General features: G+C 34.7%; 1 protein-coding gene across 1 annotated transcript in view; it reads right to left on the bottom strand.

Moving 5' to 3' along the window:
• Positions 1-9,306: 9,306 nt before the first annotated feature.
• Positions 9,307-17,166, bottom strand: part of FGF7 (fibroblast growth factor 7) — a 29,119-nt gene continuing 21,259 nt past the window's right edge. Inside the window, exons 2-3 of the mRNA XM_065688217.1 lie at positions 10,773-10,876; positions 9,307-10,392 (exon numbers count right to left, since the gene is read on the bottom strand). Coding sequence (XP_065544289.1) covers positions 10,198-10,392; positions 10,773-10,876 — 299 coding nt within the window. The 3' untranslated portion in view covers positions 9,307-10,197. The remainder of the gene's footprint in view (positions 10,393-10,772; positions 10,877-17,166) is intronic.

Consider the following 17,166-nt stretch of genomic DNA (forward strand, 5'->3'; position numbering starts at 1 on the left):
AAATGATGAATGCAGACTTCATTTCACTGCTTTCTTTGTGCTGCTGTGGAGGAGAATCATTCTGGAAGAATCTATGGTAAGCACATAAATGCAGTCAGGAAGGAAGCCTTAAAAATTCAAGCCCTAGGTAAAACTATACTAATTCCTGGAAAAGCTGCTGAACAGAGTGTTGTAACAGCACACTAGGAGAGCTTCCCCAGTAACTGTTTGTAGGTGGCTTTGAAGGTATCTCTGTAAAAAATGGTCACTTTGTATAGATATTGTTACAGGATTCAGACTATGCCTGTCCTATTGGAAGTAGTATTATATTGCCATTCTGAATGTTAACAGTAACAGTTTATGATTTTCAGGTTGTATATGTCTTTTAATATCCATTTAAAACTTAGATTTAGAGCACATTTCTATCTTTGGTGCTCATTTATTTAGATTTCATGACAATGTGGATTTCATTATCTTATATGTTGAAGCTGATTGACAAATGCAGTAGAAATATGTTTTTGAAGTAGATATAAAATACCGAAATAATTTCTCAAAACCCTTCTCTGTGTTAGTCACTGTTGGGCAGAATTTTCTTTTTAGTTACAGACACAGAAAATTGTATGTAGAAAAAAATCATCCTGAAAAATTAAATTTGAGAAGGCTTGCATACTTCAAAGTTATATACGCACCAAACTCCAAATGGGCCTTTAACTTGGAAGAGCTGGGTAAGCCCACAGTGTACTCTGTAACTACTATAAATAGATAATAGATAGAATTAACTGAAATTTAGTCAGACCAGAGAAAAATCCCAAGAAACTGGGAGACCACTGCTATGGCATAGATTCTGTATCTGCATAAAACCTATGGTATGGAGCTCTGCAAAGTACTACTGGAGTGAATATGGAAAACCACTGAATAAAGTAAATTATGTATTGCTGCCAGAATAATTCACAACCTCAACAAAACATAAACAAATGTATTAAATTACCAGAACTGGAACAACACAAAGCAAGGATATTCACTCATGTGCAAAACTAAGCAGAAGCAGAAAGGAGATGGCAAAAACTGTCCTGTTTGACTTTAAGTATATGGCTGTAATTATTTCAGTTAACAGGATTGGACTGCAAGGATGAAGTTGACCATGGTCATAAAAATGTGCACATTGGAGACAGGAAATAAAGCCACTTTCATTCAGGAATATTCATAGGGTGATTTTCAAAATTAACATCAATATTCTTCTAAATTAAATTTTTGATTTTCAGGTGTAAACCCAAGGTAAGGTGTATGGAAGCAATGGAATGTTGAAAGCTTGAAGGCTGCCACAGTAAATTATACTAGTAAAGATGCTACTGCTAAAATACATGCTAGTGCATCTGCCAGTTCTACAGCAACCAGTAAGTCTTGTAAATATTTCTAAACACACAATGCATGTCACTCCATGCATTTTGGAATGAAATCTAGAGTATATTGCAAAATCTAATTGTCAACATAAATTATTAGCAATATTTTCACTTTGTTTTGCACAAAATCAAAATATTATAGCAGTTAAACATGAATTGCTGATTTTGATCTAAACATGCATCCTCCCAAATACTGATACTTCCATTTGATTAAGCCTTAAGCAATATACAAAGTATTTAAAGAAGGTACTGATACTCTAGCTAGTAAAATCTGACGGTTTTGATTTTGTCAGTTCCTCTTATACTAATGACAGCTATTCTTTTCTTCTACTCCTTTCTCTGGCACCTGGTTCCCATTTTCAGTATGTCTTACATTCTTCCCTCTGACTTCTACCCCTTTGTCTTCCCTGTCCTGATGGATCAGATCTTTACTTCTATTCTTCCATACCAGCCTGCTGTGCTTTCTCAATGCTGCTATTTTAACCACTTCTCAAGCTGTTTGTGCTGATGTTGCTTCTAGCTTTCTGAGTGTTACCCAACATTTTGTTTCTCTAAGCTAGCCAGCTTCTTTTCTCTTTTCCCTGCCTAAAATTACTGTTTTCCTTATAACAACTACAGCCATAATTTTATGCTTCCAATCTTCTCTTGCTCCTTTTTAACTTCCTTCTGCCTCAGCCAGAACCAAACAACTTTTCCCATCCCTGCCTTTTTTCCTCCCATCTTTTTTTCCATGAGCTCATATGTTTTTCTCTATTTAGATAATTTCCCAGTCATCGAGGTACGAAAACCTTATTTTTGCAAAATAATTCAGGAGAAAACTCATAGATTTGCATCATAGGTGTCATTTAAGGCAGTGAAGTCTGTAATTCTTTGATTTTCCATTTTCTAGTGTATAGTTGGCTGTATAATATAGGGTTATTCATTGCCAGTCTTAAAGATAAGCTGAAGGATTATTTTAGAAATTCTTTAGTGATGGAATCTAGTTGAATGGAAGAAGATCTCTTTGTGCAGTTTTTCAGGGCTACTCACCCTGCTCTGTTGGTAACAGTCTTCCCACTCCCCAGCCTCTACCATTTTCCATGTTTTCTCTATGGTCAAGTGCTTAGGAAAAGATAGAGGGTTGTCTCTTGTATGTGTTAAGGAGAGAAGGTTTGGAACGTGCTGTACTCAGGAAATCCTGAATTAGTGCAGTACTGCAGACATATCAGAGGAAAGGAAGTATTCTCTCATGTGCCATGATTCCCACAAAGCTTTCTCTTGGAATGTAGATGTAAGAGAACTGCGTGGGTTTTCCCCAGTGAAACAGGCTATCTAAGCAATGAGGAGAGTTGCTTTTGAGGCCTAGCTGAAGAATTTGGTCTCTACAGATGAATACAGCTTTGTAGAACTTTTGTATGGATTGGCTATATATATCTGTGCCTTAAAAAAGTGAGCTATCTTACTGTTGTTATGTATTGCCTTTTAGCTTTCCTGAAGAATTTTCCTTTTTTACTTTAGTATTTATTTTCAAGCAAAATTAAAAAATGAAATGTGGTTTATTTAAAGTTGAAAGTCAGTGTTACTCTCATCAGGTTACAGTCTTGAAAGGAAATTCTTGTTTACAGAATCAATTTTGCATGTATTGCTCAGTTTGCAGGACAGTTTTTAGAAACAGAAATGTAACTATGTTTTTGAACAGAGGAACATTTGGGTTTAAAAATAATATGCTTTTACAAAACCTAAAACCAGTGGAAACATTTGCATGTTTTTTATGAATTCCAAAGGTTTTATTCTGGTATAATCATATTTCCTCTTGGATCATGGTCACTGTAGTACTTTACTAGTATACGAAAACAAGAATATGAAACTGAGTAGAAAGTGATTATTTATGAAGTTGGTTCAGTAAATTACCTCAGCTGCTCGTTAGAACACTGCTTACTTAAGGGAGTCTGTTTTAATGACAGTAATTTCTAAAGTCTCTGAAGCTATTGTTATCTTGGTGTTTCTCTCCCAAGATACAATGACATGTTTTTTTCCTATGACAGTAAAACAAAAAGGAGAAGCCCTACTATTTTCGCTCTTCCTGTTAGTGTCCTATCCTGTGGTCTACCTTATTGCTTTAGGCTTGCAGGATGTTCACGGTTTTGTTCAATAATCATTTGTTCTCTCTTATGACCACTGAAAAGTTGTTGCTTGTCTAGATCCACTGAAGTGCCTAGTTTTCAGTGAAATTAATAGGAATAGCGTGTATAGGCAAGTTAGTCATATTAACATGTTGTGTCTTACACAAGAACTGACTGTCCATGGTTTCCAAATGTTGCTTTTCCTCTAGAGGTCTCATCCAGTGTTCTTGTACTGAGAATAATATCACAGCAACTCATATAGACATAAACAGGCTACCTTGTTAGCTAGCTTGAACAGAGAGAACCATATAACTTTGAGGGTATGGTATCCTGTGTAGCAACAGAAGACCCTATGAGTGTGAGTAGAAATAGCTATATCTCCTCTGTTGACCCTGTGGTCTGTTGTGATTAGTCTGGCAGTTTAAAGCTAGTGTGGGGGTATGTTTAGTGCTTTAGCAGCATGTACCAGACTCAAACTTACCTATCGAATAGCACACTGAAAGTGGCTAGTGTAAAGTTATATGAGAAATCTTTAGTGGAACCAGGTTTCAAAGGGCAGTAGATGAACCATGAAAACTCAGCAGTCACCAGCTGATGACTTGATTCTTGTCAAAACTGGTGCTGTCCAAGGTAATATAAATTGTGTTTGTGCTTAGACAGAAGATAGTAATTGTAACAGGAGTCAGCCCTGAGTTCTGATTAAAATCATACCACATAACATTATTATTATAAAAACATCTCTAGTGGTGATAAAGATATTACTGAGTTAGTTGGAAGAATAAGGGAGTGATTCTTCCCCTCTAGTCAACACTGGTAATGCCACACCTGGAGTACTGTGTTCAGTTCTGGGCTTAGTAGAAGAGAAACATGGACATACTGGAGAGAGTAATAAAGGGCCATGGAGATTATAAGTGGCCTGGTGCATGTCTCCCATGAGGAAAGGCTGAGAGAGCTGGGACTGTTGTTCTCTTCAAGCAGAGAAGGCTCTGGGCTTATCAATGTATGTAAATACCTGAAGGGAGGGTGCAAAAAGGTCTGAGCCCAGCTCTTTTCAGTGGTTCCCAGTGACAGGACAAGAGGCAGTGGACACCAGCTGTCAGACAGGAGATTCCATCTGAATGTCAGGAAACACTTTTTTACTGTGAGGGTGACTGAGCAGTGCTATCGGTTGTGTAGAGAGGCTGAGGAGTGTCTGTCCTTTGAGATATTTAAAAAAATATCTGGACATCTTGGGCAACTGGCTCCAGGTTGGCCCTGCTTGAGTTAGGGGGTTTGGACCAGAAGACCTCCAGAGGTCCTTTCCAACATCAACCATGCTGTGATGCTGTGAATAAAGTGCGATGCAGGGCCTGTTAAATAAAGGTGGGACAGTGACACATCTTTGGTTCAGCTTCTTCCCTTCAGGGAGAGGGGTACAGGCTAGAAGTAGTGCCTTTGCTGCCGTATAAAACCAGAAATACATAAATAAAACCTTATACATGGATTTGCATGAGTTGTTCAGTTAGCATAACACCACAGATATGTCAGTTTATTGTTGGTGTATGGTCAGAAAACATAGGTACAAACCAATGAAGACTCATCTGTAGAATGAGCTCTTTTCAGTGTTTACCTGGCAAAGCTAGAAAAAGGCTTTTTTTTGGTTTAGTCTTACAAAATTCTGAACATCCAAGTGGCACAATGAACTGACTCTTAACTCCAGAAAGAGCTTAGTCTGCAGAGGACAAAGCCCTTAAATTTACTGTAACTCCTCAAAGATGGGGAAGCTGTTGATGTACATGAGCTTGTAATGAGTTTCACAGAGCTGCCTGGGTACTAGGTAAGCCAGATATCTACTTTCTCCATGTAGCTGAGCACGCTAGATATCTAGTTCCTGTGTGTGTATATATATGTGTGTGTGCGTATATGTGTATGTATATGTATATGTAATTCCTATAAAATCTGCTGGATTTGGTAGCCTACTTAACCTGACACCTTCAGGTTCTCACTAGATACCAATATCCGCCTTTTAGCAACTTGGTATCCTTTGAGATCTGTACTTCATTGAAGAATGCTCAGTATTCATATCTTTAACCATCTTTGTTAAAACACTGGTTTAGAAATTACCTTAAAAGCAAGGATTCTTATCTGTTACTGGACTTCAGTCTGAAAACACTGTAACATTTATGTGACAAGTTTATGCATCGTTTATGCATCTTCATTCTAATTGCTCTGCTTTTCTGGTTAGTGCTGAAGGAAAACAATTTATTCTCATGAGGAAATAATTTCCTCTAAATTGAGCTCTTGTTCTCCCTTCTTTGTTAAGAGTCAATCTTTTAAAGTGCCAGGCCTTTAAGTAAAAGAGTTTTCTTAGTGAAACAACCAATCTTGGTAAACTAGGATCTGCCTTCCAAACAGAATTGAAGAAAATTTCCCTTTTTAGGTCTCAAAGGTAAGCAGTTAAAGAATTTCAGTGTCTGGAATGTCTGAGATTTACAATCTAGCTTTCCTCAGCCAGGTGAGGTTATTTACAGAGCTCAAGTTTTAACACTTGGTAATTTTAATACTATATAGATACTATATTGTATTTTGTGTAAGACTATGAATTTAAGTGCATGGTGTTAAAAAGTTTTTGCTGGAAACTTTGCTGTGTGAGTATCATTTAAATTAATATAAATGTCATGTTAAAAAAATTCATTTGAATATTTTCCCATCTGAGTTTCTGCTTTAAAGACTCCTAATCTTCAAAATCTTCAAATTCTCCTGACAGCACAGAGAAGTTACCTTTTTCCTGTTTTAAGGGAAGATGTGATGGAAATTCCTGTTACTTGTCCAGTGAGGTAAACAGTTGATTTCTTTCTTCTTTTTTTTTTTATTTATTTAATGTTAGTTGAAAAAAGTATATTACTAGTTCTAAGTATGGATCCCAACTCTGGTGATAACTTCCCCTAATTTGGGGAAAATTATCTAACCTGTCAGTTTCATTTTCTACCTATGTTAAATGTTGTGAAATTGTCCTGGCTTTTAGGAAGTTAGTATTGAGGAATTAGATTGTGGAGCCTTATGAAGGATTTAGACTACTCAGATACTGGTTGTCAAGTGCAGTGAAATACTGCTATTCTCTTACTACTTTATTGATTTAATGTTAACTTACATTTTGGTTCAGCTCATTCAAAAATATACATATTTTCTTATTTAAAACACAGACAAGTGTATTTTAATAATTACTCAGTTGATTAATCATTTAGTAATCTGATTACAGATGTTATGCACAGAGTCGTTTTAAAGTACTTGCAACAGAATTAAAAGTGAGACCATATTGTACAATATATCTTTTAAAGGTCATGGAAATTGTCCAATTGTCATTTTTTTATTGTGTTATGAAATGTATTTACACCATTTTGCATACCTTTAGTGACACACAAGCTATTATAGATAAACTATGAGGCAAATGTGTAGTTATCCCCCAACATGGAAAATGTGTTTTGTTCAAGAGGTTGAACTGCACTATAAACAGGTTTTTTAAGAAAAAGAACTTGAAATTACAGACTCATTTGGATTGGAAGGGTGCTGCAGGTGTCTTGTCCAGTCCCCTGCTCAAAGTAGGGCCCACACTGATTTTAGACTAATTTGCACAGGACTTTGTCCAGTCAGATCTTGAAAACCAACAAGAATGGAGATTCTACAGTCTTGTGTGAGATTCCCCAGATGAGATTAGCTCATTTCTGTGTCACAGAGTGTTTATCGGCACTAATATAAAAGATAAGTAAGTAGAACCTTGTTAATTAAATTTAAAGAGCCTGCGTAATGGAACAGTTTCTGGGAAATGTGAATGGTTATTGAAGGTGGCTAAATAGAATGGCTATTTAAACCACAGGAGCTTATATTTCAGTTCTAAACCACAGTCTATTTATGCTTTGTAGTATCTGTGGTAAACAAAGAAGAAAGCTAGATGAAAGCCAATGCATCTGAAGGAAAAACAAAGAAATAACAATTGAGAGTGGCTTTTATAGCTGACTTTGGGTTTTCTTGAATCTTTACTATCATAAAGGTTAGTAATGAGTTGTATCCAGACAGGTATATCTGTTTCGTTTCATATGAACATATTTTCCTCCCAGATGGGATATCGCATGACTGATGTTAAGATTGGACTGTTATACAATTGGTATAGAAGGCTTTTGTGAGGATTCCTGACATCTATTTGAATAATACCTGTTAAAATCTAATAGATTCTTTTTTCTTTTATCCTATAATAGCTCGCTATTGTAGATTGTCACTGTAAATTTTCTGATTATTATTCTCTGGTTTTAGCACTAAAAAGGTTATTTTGGAGGCAGCTGAAAATAAATTTATTGTATTTCCAAAGAAATTTTCTAAATTAAAGCTGCATTAAAAATTGCTCAAGTGGATTGACCTGATCTTGCTGTTTTGATGCATTTCAGATACGGGAGCTGTAAAACATAAAGCCTGATAATGATCGTAATTTAGCACTCCATTAGATAAAGCACGTAGTAGTAAGGGTGAATTACAACTGGGGTTCAGGATTATTTGGCTGCATCCCTATAATCTTCAATTACATAACCAAAAGATCTTTAGAAGAGCTTGTCTGTATCTGGATTTCATTTTAAGTGCTTTTTGCATATATATTAACGTATTAATGTGCATATTCATGTTTGAATTCAAACTTCAAATCTTCATGAGATTTTGGTCTTTTATTTTTTGTTTCAAAGCTTCAACTAACCTAGTGTAGATCTAGAAACTCCCACTAGTATGTTAATGTTGATCATGAGTTTGAACTTTGTTTCAGTGCTTATATATTCACAGAAAGGTGCAGACAGTGATTTGCAAAACAGTTTCTTTGATAGTACAGTCTATTGTTTTCAGTGAACAAGTAATAGATAAAAAAAACACACTGAATATTTACTGAGATAGCTGTATTGACAATTTTTTTCTGCATAGACCCATTTATATCTTCACTTTGATGTTTGATATTAGCAAGCCAAAAATTATAAATGATTTCCAAATTATAGTACTTGTTAAACAAGTTTTGGTTTTGTTTTTAAGAATTATTGATAAAGAGATTTTTTGCCATTTTAGGTGAGTGCTGTTACAAAAAAAGGTTCTCATGTCAGAAAAAATGGTTGACTCTAGACACTTGTAATGGAAAGTAAAGCATTTTAGACTGTTAGTAATTAGCTTAACTCCATTTCAGGCATCTAGCAGCTGTTTTAGCTAATTTTTTGTGATCTTTAAGTGCATGGTTACCATAATGCCTAGAAAACTTGCAGGCAAACTGAGCAGAATGAAATTATATAATGCATTAGTTGTGTAGGGCTTAGCCGAGCACTTCAGTAGCTAGAAAATGGAGATGTCTTTTCTTCATCAGGTCATACTGATTTTAGCTGAAGTTTCAGACTGGTCACATAGGCTTTTACGTATTTCTTTACCTGTGAGTATAGGTTCTACCCTCAGAGGGATTAGTTCCAGTACCTGCTGGAACTCTGTCGAAACCACGACAAGCTGTAACTTTCTTTTACCTGCTGTAACTCTGAGCCTGCTGGTAATTCGATTAGCAAGAGTATGCGGCAAAGATTTTTTACATTTTTGCATTGTTTCTTTTCAGATGTCTGTTGTGTGATTTGCTGCAGGCTGTCATTTTTGTCTGCTCTCCAATGTATGTTGGCAAGAGGGTTGTGTACTAGTCTTTGTGTCTGGTCACAGAAACAAATTCATGCATCTCAGCCAGACCGTTTTGTTATTCCTTTAGAATTAAAAGCATATGAAACAGATGCATCTTAATAAGGATTTTTTTTTTATAAATAACATTTAAATAACTTAGAACAATAAAGTTCAAATACAACTTAAAAAAGTTTAATGCTGTATCAACAGAAAAAGCATGTATAAGGATGGAAAAACAATATTGAAAGCTGTATGCCCTAACAGGAATTATACAAAAGATAGGATATGTTACATAAAAAACCTTAATATGTCTGAATTTTTGCTTCATCGTTATATAAAATGTTGATTTGTGAAAAGTGAGATGAAGTACATTATTTAATCCTATTCTTATTTTACATACACTATTTGAAACATCTTTTAGAGCAGCATTAGGTATTTGTTTCATTAATAGATAGGAACATTTTGTGTTAGAGTAAACATAATTTTTCCAAACTAACTCTTTTATCTGAATACAACAATAAACATTTACAAGATTATATTTTTTTTTTCTGACCATATAGTTTATGTATAGGATATCAGTTTCTTGGGGAAGTATTTAAAATACTGCTCAGCCTCCACATTTACTATTGACTTGATAATCTGACAACTCATTCCAGCAGCCTTAAAGTCTGACATATTTTACACAACATTATCATCTGCTTATTATTATTATAGCAGCCATATTTAAGAAGCAGATAGGGTTTTTTAAATAAAATATTATCAGATAATCAAGTAATGACTTATTCTTCAGGGTAAATTAATTTAAGAAACTACCCAGTTACAATGACTAAGATAATGATTGTACAACTCTTTAGAATTTTTTACAACTTTTAGTTAGTAAATCTGGTTTTGTGTATATTTTCAAATCTTTTTCATGTAGTCTTTTAAAAATAAAGATAAATGCGCAAGTCCAGCTTGTTCAGTTTCTCAGTAGTATTCCAGCCTCTCTTGGTAACTTGTCAAATAGTCTTCTTAAAAATAATCTTCCTGCTGGAACTAGTTTTTCTATAGATCATTTGTGATTAGGATATTGCCAGAGGAAGAAAGTGGGATGCTCTGTGTTCTTTCTTTGTTTTTTTACCTTTCATGGGGACCCCTTTGTGGTTTAACGTAACAAACATCTCCTTTCCTTTGTGTGTCCATTTTGCAGAAGCATATGTGTTGTAATGGTTTTCTTCAATCAGTTCTATGAAGTTGCAGTCCTCATTGCATACTTTCTGTTGACAGGAAATAATAAAGTAGAGTAAAATAAGTACAAGTGTCTTTTGAATATAGATTAGGGAAGATGGGAGAAGAATATGAATTATAAACCCTAAATATTAACATTTTAATAACTAATTTGACTTCTGAAATCTGAGTATTGAATATTTAGCTTTGTCTGCTCCCACACAGTATTCCACATTTTTAAAAAGTGTCTAAGCTCTAATCGCTGAATTTATTACATGGACATAAAAGTCTAGTATGGGATGTATGAGAAAAATACGGGTGACATTTTAATTTGTTAGGAATCTGTTTTATACAAACTACAGATGCTACATCTACAGATAGGTATCTATCACATGATGATTGTACACACAAGAGAAGTTTGCATCCATACCTTTCCATAGAGTCTTCCTGACTTGTTCATTGCCAGAAAGTATTCACTTTCCACTCCTTTGATTGCCACTATTCCAACTGCCACTGTTCGGATTTCTAGAATACCTGCAAAGGCACACAGTAAGGGCTGTAAAATGGTGGTTTGTTCTCCAGTCAACTTAGAAGGTTTAGTTGAACTTGCATTCTGTAATACTTCTCTGTTCATTGAAAATTGCAGAAAAATTACATATTTATTCATGTGAAGAAAGGGATAGAATTTAAAAATCATCTGCATGGGATCATGTCTGCACAAAGCCACTTGAAAATTGTATGGTGATAATTTTTAAGTGTATGCTGAAGTTACAATCTTAGTAGAAGTAATATTTCTGCTTTCAAAGAATCAGCATGTATTAGAATTTATCAGGCTCAGGGTTTCATTTAGAAGAATTATATATGTAGCCATCAAGGTTCACAGAATTTGTGTAAAGCCTTTGTTTTGAAGACTTGTGGAGCAGTATCGTCTCCCTGAAAGAGTGTAAACCTTAGAACTTGCGAGTGACAGAAAGCAGACCACAGTGTCTTAAATAAGATAAAGTATTTGCTTGACCTTTGCATGCTTTTATGGCTGATCGAAGCTGTAAAAATATGTGTATTTGAGAATCATTAAAAGCTGCTCTGATAAGTTATTTTTCAAAACAAGAAAACATTTAGAGTTGTTTTCTGTAAATTATTTATACTTAATCTCACTGATGTATGTCTGCAGTAACTTTCTGTAGTTGCTATGATACATTCGTTACCTGCGACATAAAAAATATTCTTATGTTAATTAAAAAAATATCTGAGCACAGGCAGGAGGATGGTGCAAGTTATTAAAGAACACCAGGCTGTTTTCAAGTTTACATATTATTGTTGTTTATTTAAGCAATAGTTCAGAGTTCTGCTTCTGAGTTTGAATTGTTTTCCTCCCTATTGAGTCACCTACAGAACTGTGCAGTAGCATCTATAACTCTGGCTCTCCAAACAGTGTCTTTCAAAGCCAGCTAACTCTAGGCAAATTCCAGCAGCTGAGCATGGGAGACTAGGGGGGGGGAGAGAGCAACTTGTGTTAGATTGTCACTTAAAAGGTGACCTTCCTCTTGAACAAAACATTTCCTCATTTTCTCTTTCAAGTTTGTGTTGACTCTTCACAAGCACCACACAATAGGAATTTTTCATTAATTTCTTCTTCTTTCTTTTTTTTTTTTTTTTTTTTGGAAAGGTATTACATATTTATATTTCACCTTCCCTATACTTATTTTTAATATTCTGATGTTCTTTGCTGTACTGTTCTGTTTTGCTTTTTTCCTTGATATTACTGATGTGTCAGTCCTAGTGTGTATTCCTTAATTTTTCTTCCTATTTTCCCTACCAATAGATCAGTTACATCTTCTCATGGTGTGTGCCCTGGTGGGCAGCCATCTCTGAACACTTACACTTTTGTACTTCTGTATAATGCTGAGCCAACTTTAAGTAAAGCTTTTAGAATTCTTTGACAAGTTCCACACTGCTGCAGGCCTTGTGACAATTCTTACAAAGGGTAATTTATAACCGAAACTTACAAAAATTGTATTAACTTTCATTTAAATTTCACTTTAGAAAAACCACAGGGAGACTGAAAAACAGCTTAACATCTCCATCTAGCCAAAGAACATAGCAGTGGAAGGGATCTCAGGGTCATCAAGTCCAGTGCTCTGCTAGCCTGGGATTTGCATCAGATCATTCTTTTTTCATAAACTTTGCCAGTGCTAAATTGGAGTTTTACTTCTTTGCCCCCAGTGTTTCTGCCAAAGGCTGTTCCAATTTGATTTATTTTAATAGCCAAAGACTCTGTAGTAACATGCAGTCTGCATTTTTTCAGCGACAGCTTATATCCAGTTGTTCTTTTGCCTGTGCTGGCCAGTAACTTAAGGAGAGCTTTTTTGAAAATCTATACTTGTGTTTTCTATTTATACAGAATCTGAAAAATGAAAGATTCAAAATGACTTTTTAAAACAAGGCATGCTAATAGGAATTGAGATTTCCTTAAGTAAGCTGATGTTGGCTGAGGTTAGAGTAGTAAGAAATACTACTACTTTTAAAAAGGAAATGCCAAAAGCTTTAGTCCAAAGCGATATTATTACTGGAATTTTTACATTATTTTTTAGTTTGGTTTTTTTCCTGACTTAGATGGTGACATTCATTCTAACTTGTATGAATTATTTTATTTGGGTTTGAATACTTGTTTTTCTGTTTTATTCTCAGAATAAAATTTGACAAATTTTATTTACAAAGTTCCAACAAATGGAAATTTTACACTATTCATACAGAATTTGTTATAAAATAGAAATTTGGGGTGTAAAAATATTTTATAAGCCTCCTGTATAGCAAAATCGGAATGGCAGAATAAAAAGTTAGCTCTCAAGGTTTTATTCTGCTATGTGGGACAGATTTATTATGTTTAGATCTTTACATGGTTTTCCATATTATTTGTTAAAACCCCATTGTGCATAAAAATCAGTGCATTTTAATTAAAGACAGATAATTTGAGATTTATATTCATATATTGTTACACATATTCAGTGCTATTTTCTATATTATTATGTGGCTTTCACAATTTTAATCAATTATATACTCCCCAAATTAGGGCTAGCACTTACATAAATAACTTTTGACACCCTGACTCAGGTGATATGAAACCCAAAGAATGTTTTAGATCTTTGAATAGCACTTTCCTAAAGATACTCTCCATAAAGGTTAGTGAGTGAACACCACATGAACTCTCCAGTAACTATGTCAGATTAAAAATGTTGCAGCATTAGCAATGTTAAAAAGAAGGAGAAAGACTACAGAGAATTCAGTGGAAGTAATTTGTGTATTCTTGGTTCAGTGCTCAAAACATCAGAATTAAATGGTCTATCATGAACTGCATGTGCTTGTTTTTCTGTTCCCAGTTCTAGATAATGTCTTATCTCTTCTGATGTGTCTTAATGTATCCCTGAAGGGAAAACAAAGCATGAATTTTTCCCTTTTCAGAAATCTATGTGATTTAGAGCTCTGAAGCAGCATCTCATGTGCACTTTTCTATTTGATGTGCCAGTGATTAATTACTGAGTTCCTCTATTTTAAGGCGCATGACACAAGTTCCTTAAGCAGTAAGTACCCTGTAAGCTCTCTTTTCCTCTCCTGGTAGCTGTGCCTTAGTAATTCTTCTGCTCATCTCAGAAATGTAGTACTGCTGCAAATCTTTGCATATTTTTTTCTTTAAATGACATAAATTTTGAGGAAATGGAAACATGATTTTTAGCAAACTGGGAAAAGTAACACTTCACTGTGTAGTTAGAATTGTGATCTCAGCTAATTTTAGCTGAGAATTTGATTAATGATCTTTCAGTACATAGGCTTTTGTATGGAACTTGTTTTCTTAATTACAAAAGCAGGACATTTCTAAAGGATATACAAAAGATGAAAATATCAAATCCATAAAATAGAGAAAATAAGTTGTATTTTTCCCTGTTTGTTCTGTTTCCTGTCAGTATCTCTAGTAAGTTATCACATTATATTACACTATATGATATTATAGTCATATTGTTCTGTCTTTATTGTGTACGTGTTCCTGGTACTCAGTCACTGTAAGGTTGTTGCAGATAGGAATCTAATCCATCAGCAGGTGTCAAGAGGTAATAAAACTGTTCAACCAAAACTTTCACCAATTGCAGCTATTTCCTATTTCTTCTATACTTTCTGTAATGATCTGCTACTGGTGATTCTTGCCAACAGGATGCTGGCTGAATTAAATTTGGATCTGAGCTGGTTATCCTTATGCTCTTAGTGTATATGGTCTGTTATACAGTTGTGACTGGTAAATTCGTCCAAGGCTGTGAATGTGATCTTTTTAGTTAGTTCTTTTTAAAAAAAAAAAAAAAACAAAAACCAGAAAACAAAAATCAAAAAACAAAACCTTTTTTCTCTGCTCTTTCATTTTGAAATTCTGCACTTTTGCAGTGTCTTTAATAGACTAGCCAGGAACAACATTTGGTGTAGTGGAAAATAACCCGATTATCTCATTTTTCTATAATGCAGGAAGAGCTTTGCTTCTGAGTAGTTGACCACAAAACAGTAATATACTCTAAAGATTAGCTTTATAAGGATGGTAACCTGAGTTAAGCAAAAATCAGCAAAAGCTAAAGAGTATCTTTTCCATGATGCCATTTTTGACTGCCTTTTAAGACATGAACTGAATTAAAATGTATTAGTTTCATTGCTCCTCCATGGGGAACCTAGGTGTAGCTGGGCTTCAGTGTTCATGCTAATTCTTAGCTGATTCATTGGAAGGAGGTAAACCTCTACATCCGTAGAAAAGTTGTAATAGAAGTAAGTTTACTATGTTGTGTTACGTTTGTAGGCCGTTTTATACAAAAAAAGCAATAAAAGCAACAATTGTGTCCTCATTAAAGACAACAGTAAGATTTCTGCTAACACAGTGGAGCCAGAATTGTATTGATTAGTTAGTTCCTTCAGTGAGGCAGGAGAGGCATAGTAAGCTAAATCTTTTCACACAAAAACCACACAGAAATAGAGAAATGCAGAACAGGCACGTATGTGACATTTGCCACTTTGTAAGTGTTAGTTTATGTAGCACAAGATACTTCAGAGAAGTCATAAAGGACTAAAATCTACAGTTAAAAATTCTACTAAGGAAAGCCTGTTTTCCTCAGCCTAAAAGTAGACCATTCCTTGTCATATATCAGTAAGTCTATTCTTATGTGCTTTCTTTTGAAGTAAAAAGCTCTAATCCTTTCAATGTCTATTCAGGGAAAGGAGAAAGCCACCAAGGTAGGACGGGAAAGAGAAAATTCTTGTATGTAGGTTGTTTAATTTAAATAGTCTTTTTATACTCTAATAACCAAAATTACTTTAAAGACATGCTTAAATTAATAAGATGATGATGATGATAAGTTCAGAAGGCCAGACTTCAAAGAGGTCTTAAATGTCCTCAGTTTAAAAATGAAAATGTAAGCTATGTTTTTCAGTTACTTTATCTAAAGCATCCCCATAAAAGTTCAAAAGAGTTTTCAAAGAAAACTTGAATATACCACAAAGTAACTGGGAAAGAAATCAAATTAAAGCCAGAAAAAGAGAGAAAAAGAAAAAAAAACTGAAAATGAGAATACAAAATTGAAAACAACTGTAATTTCTATAAAATCAGCATGAAATTCCGAACAATTTTATATGGTTGCATGGTCAGTGTATCAAGTGTAGCTTAAAATTTCTGTAGTGAATGATGTTTCCTTCAGAGCTGAAATTCTGTCCTCTGTACATAAATGACACTAAGCTAAGATGGGTTATAGGTTCTCTTTGGAAGAAGATGACCATGGATGCTGGCAGCAGTCTTTTTAACCACTTGGTGCAAATTAAGTAAGAGAAAGTTGAAATAAAATCCAGCAGAAAAAAAAAAAAACCCACAAAGAAACAAAACTATTTTAGTGGGTGAAATATGTATTGGGTTTTGGAGACAATTTACATAATAAATGAGGTGGGTTTCCTGGCATTCTGGTCTAGAATGACAGTTGCTCAGTTCTTTACAAGCAGACACTTTATGTCTGGACTTAATCCATGGCTGTGGCCTGGAAGACAGGACAGTACCTCAGGCTGCAGGTTTACATAGAAAAAAATGGCAAATAGCTACACTGGTGGTACAAAATTGGACATTGTCATGTGAGATAATTCAGTCGTGGTAAGTGGTATTTGAGAATTTTGGTTTCAATCACCTGATACTGAGAATCTTTATCTGATTTAGTTAATATTTTAACATTTTTCTCTTCTTATTTGTTCAACTATTTTGCTTTTACAACAAATTATACTGTGAAATTCTATTTGTTGTGACAAATATTTGCTTTTATTGCTACACGATCTGTTTACAGATTATATCGAGCTGATTTCTAACTGTGTGCAGCCATAGCTGTATAGGCAGTTTAGTATAGTATATATAGTGTTTGTCCATAAAATCCTCAAATAATAATAGCCTATCTATAACAAAGTAGTGAGAGCTTTGCATTTTAGCAAAATTAGTGCTTTTTCTCTTTAATCATTTTGCAGCCAAGAGGCTGAAAGAGCGGTTTGTGATTCTTGCTCCTGAGAGCTGTAAGAAAGCCAGTAAGTGCAGCACATTACTGAAGATCCAGCAGGTGGTAATGACCTGTCTCATGGGTCTTTGGAAGATGAGAGCAGACCCATGGAGCTACATTGCTTTTTAAATGCTAGGAACTGCCCAAATATGTCACATTGTAAGGTTGTTCAGGAAGACTTTGAAAGAGGTTTTAAGGTACACATTGTGTTCAGTGCCTCATAAGCTGGCTCTTTTTCTGAACATTTCATATGTTGCCAATATCCCATCAATA

The sequence above is a fragment of the Lathamus discolor genome, chromosome 8 (genome assembly GCF_037157495.1).
Source record: "Lathamus discolor isolate bLatDis1 chromosome 8, bLatDis1.hap1, whole genome shotgun sequence".
Classification (NCBI taxonomy): domain Eukaryota; kingdom Metazoa; phylum Chordata; class Aves; order Psittaciformes; family Psittacidae; genus Lathamus; species Lathamus discolor.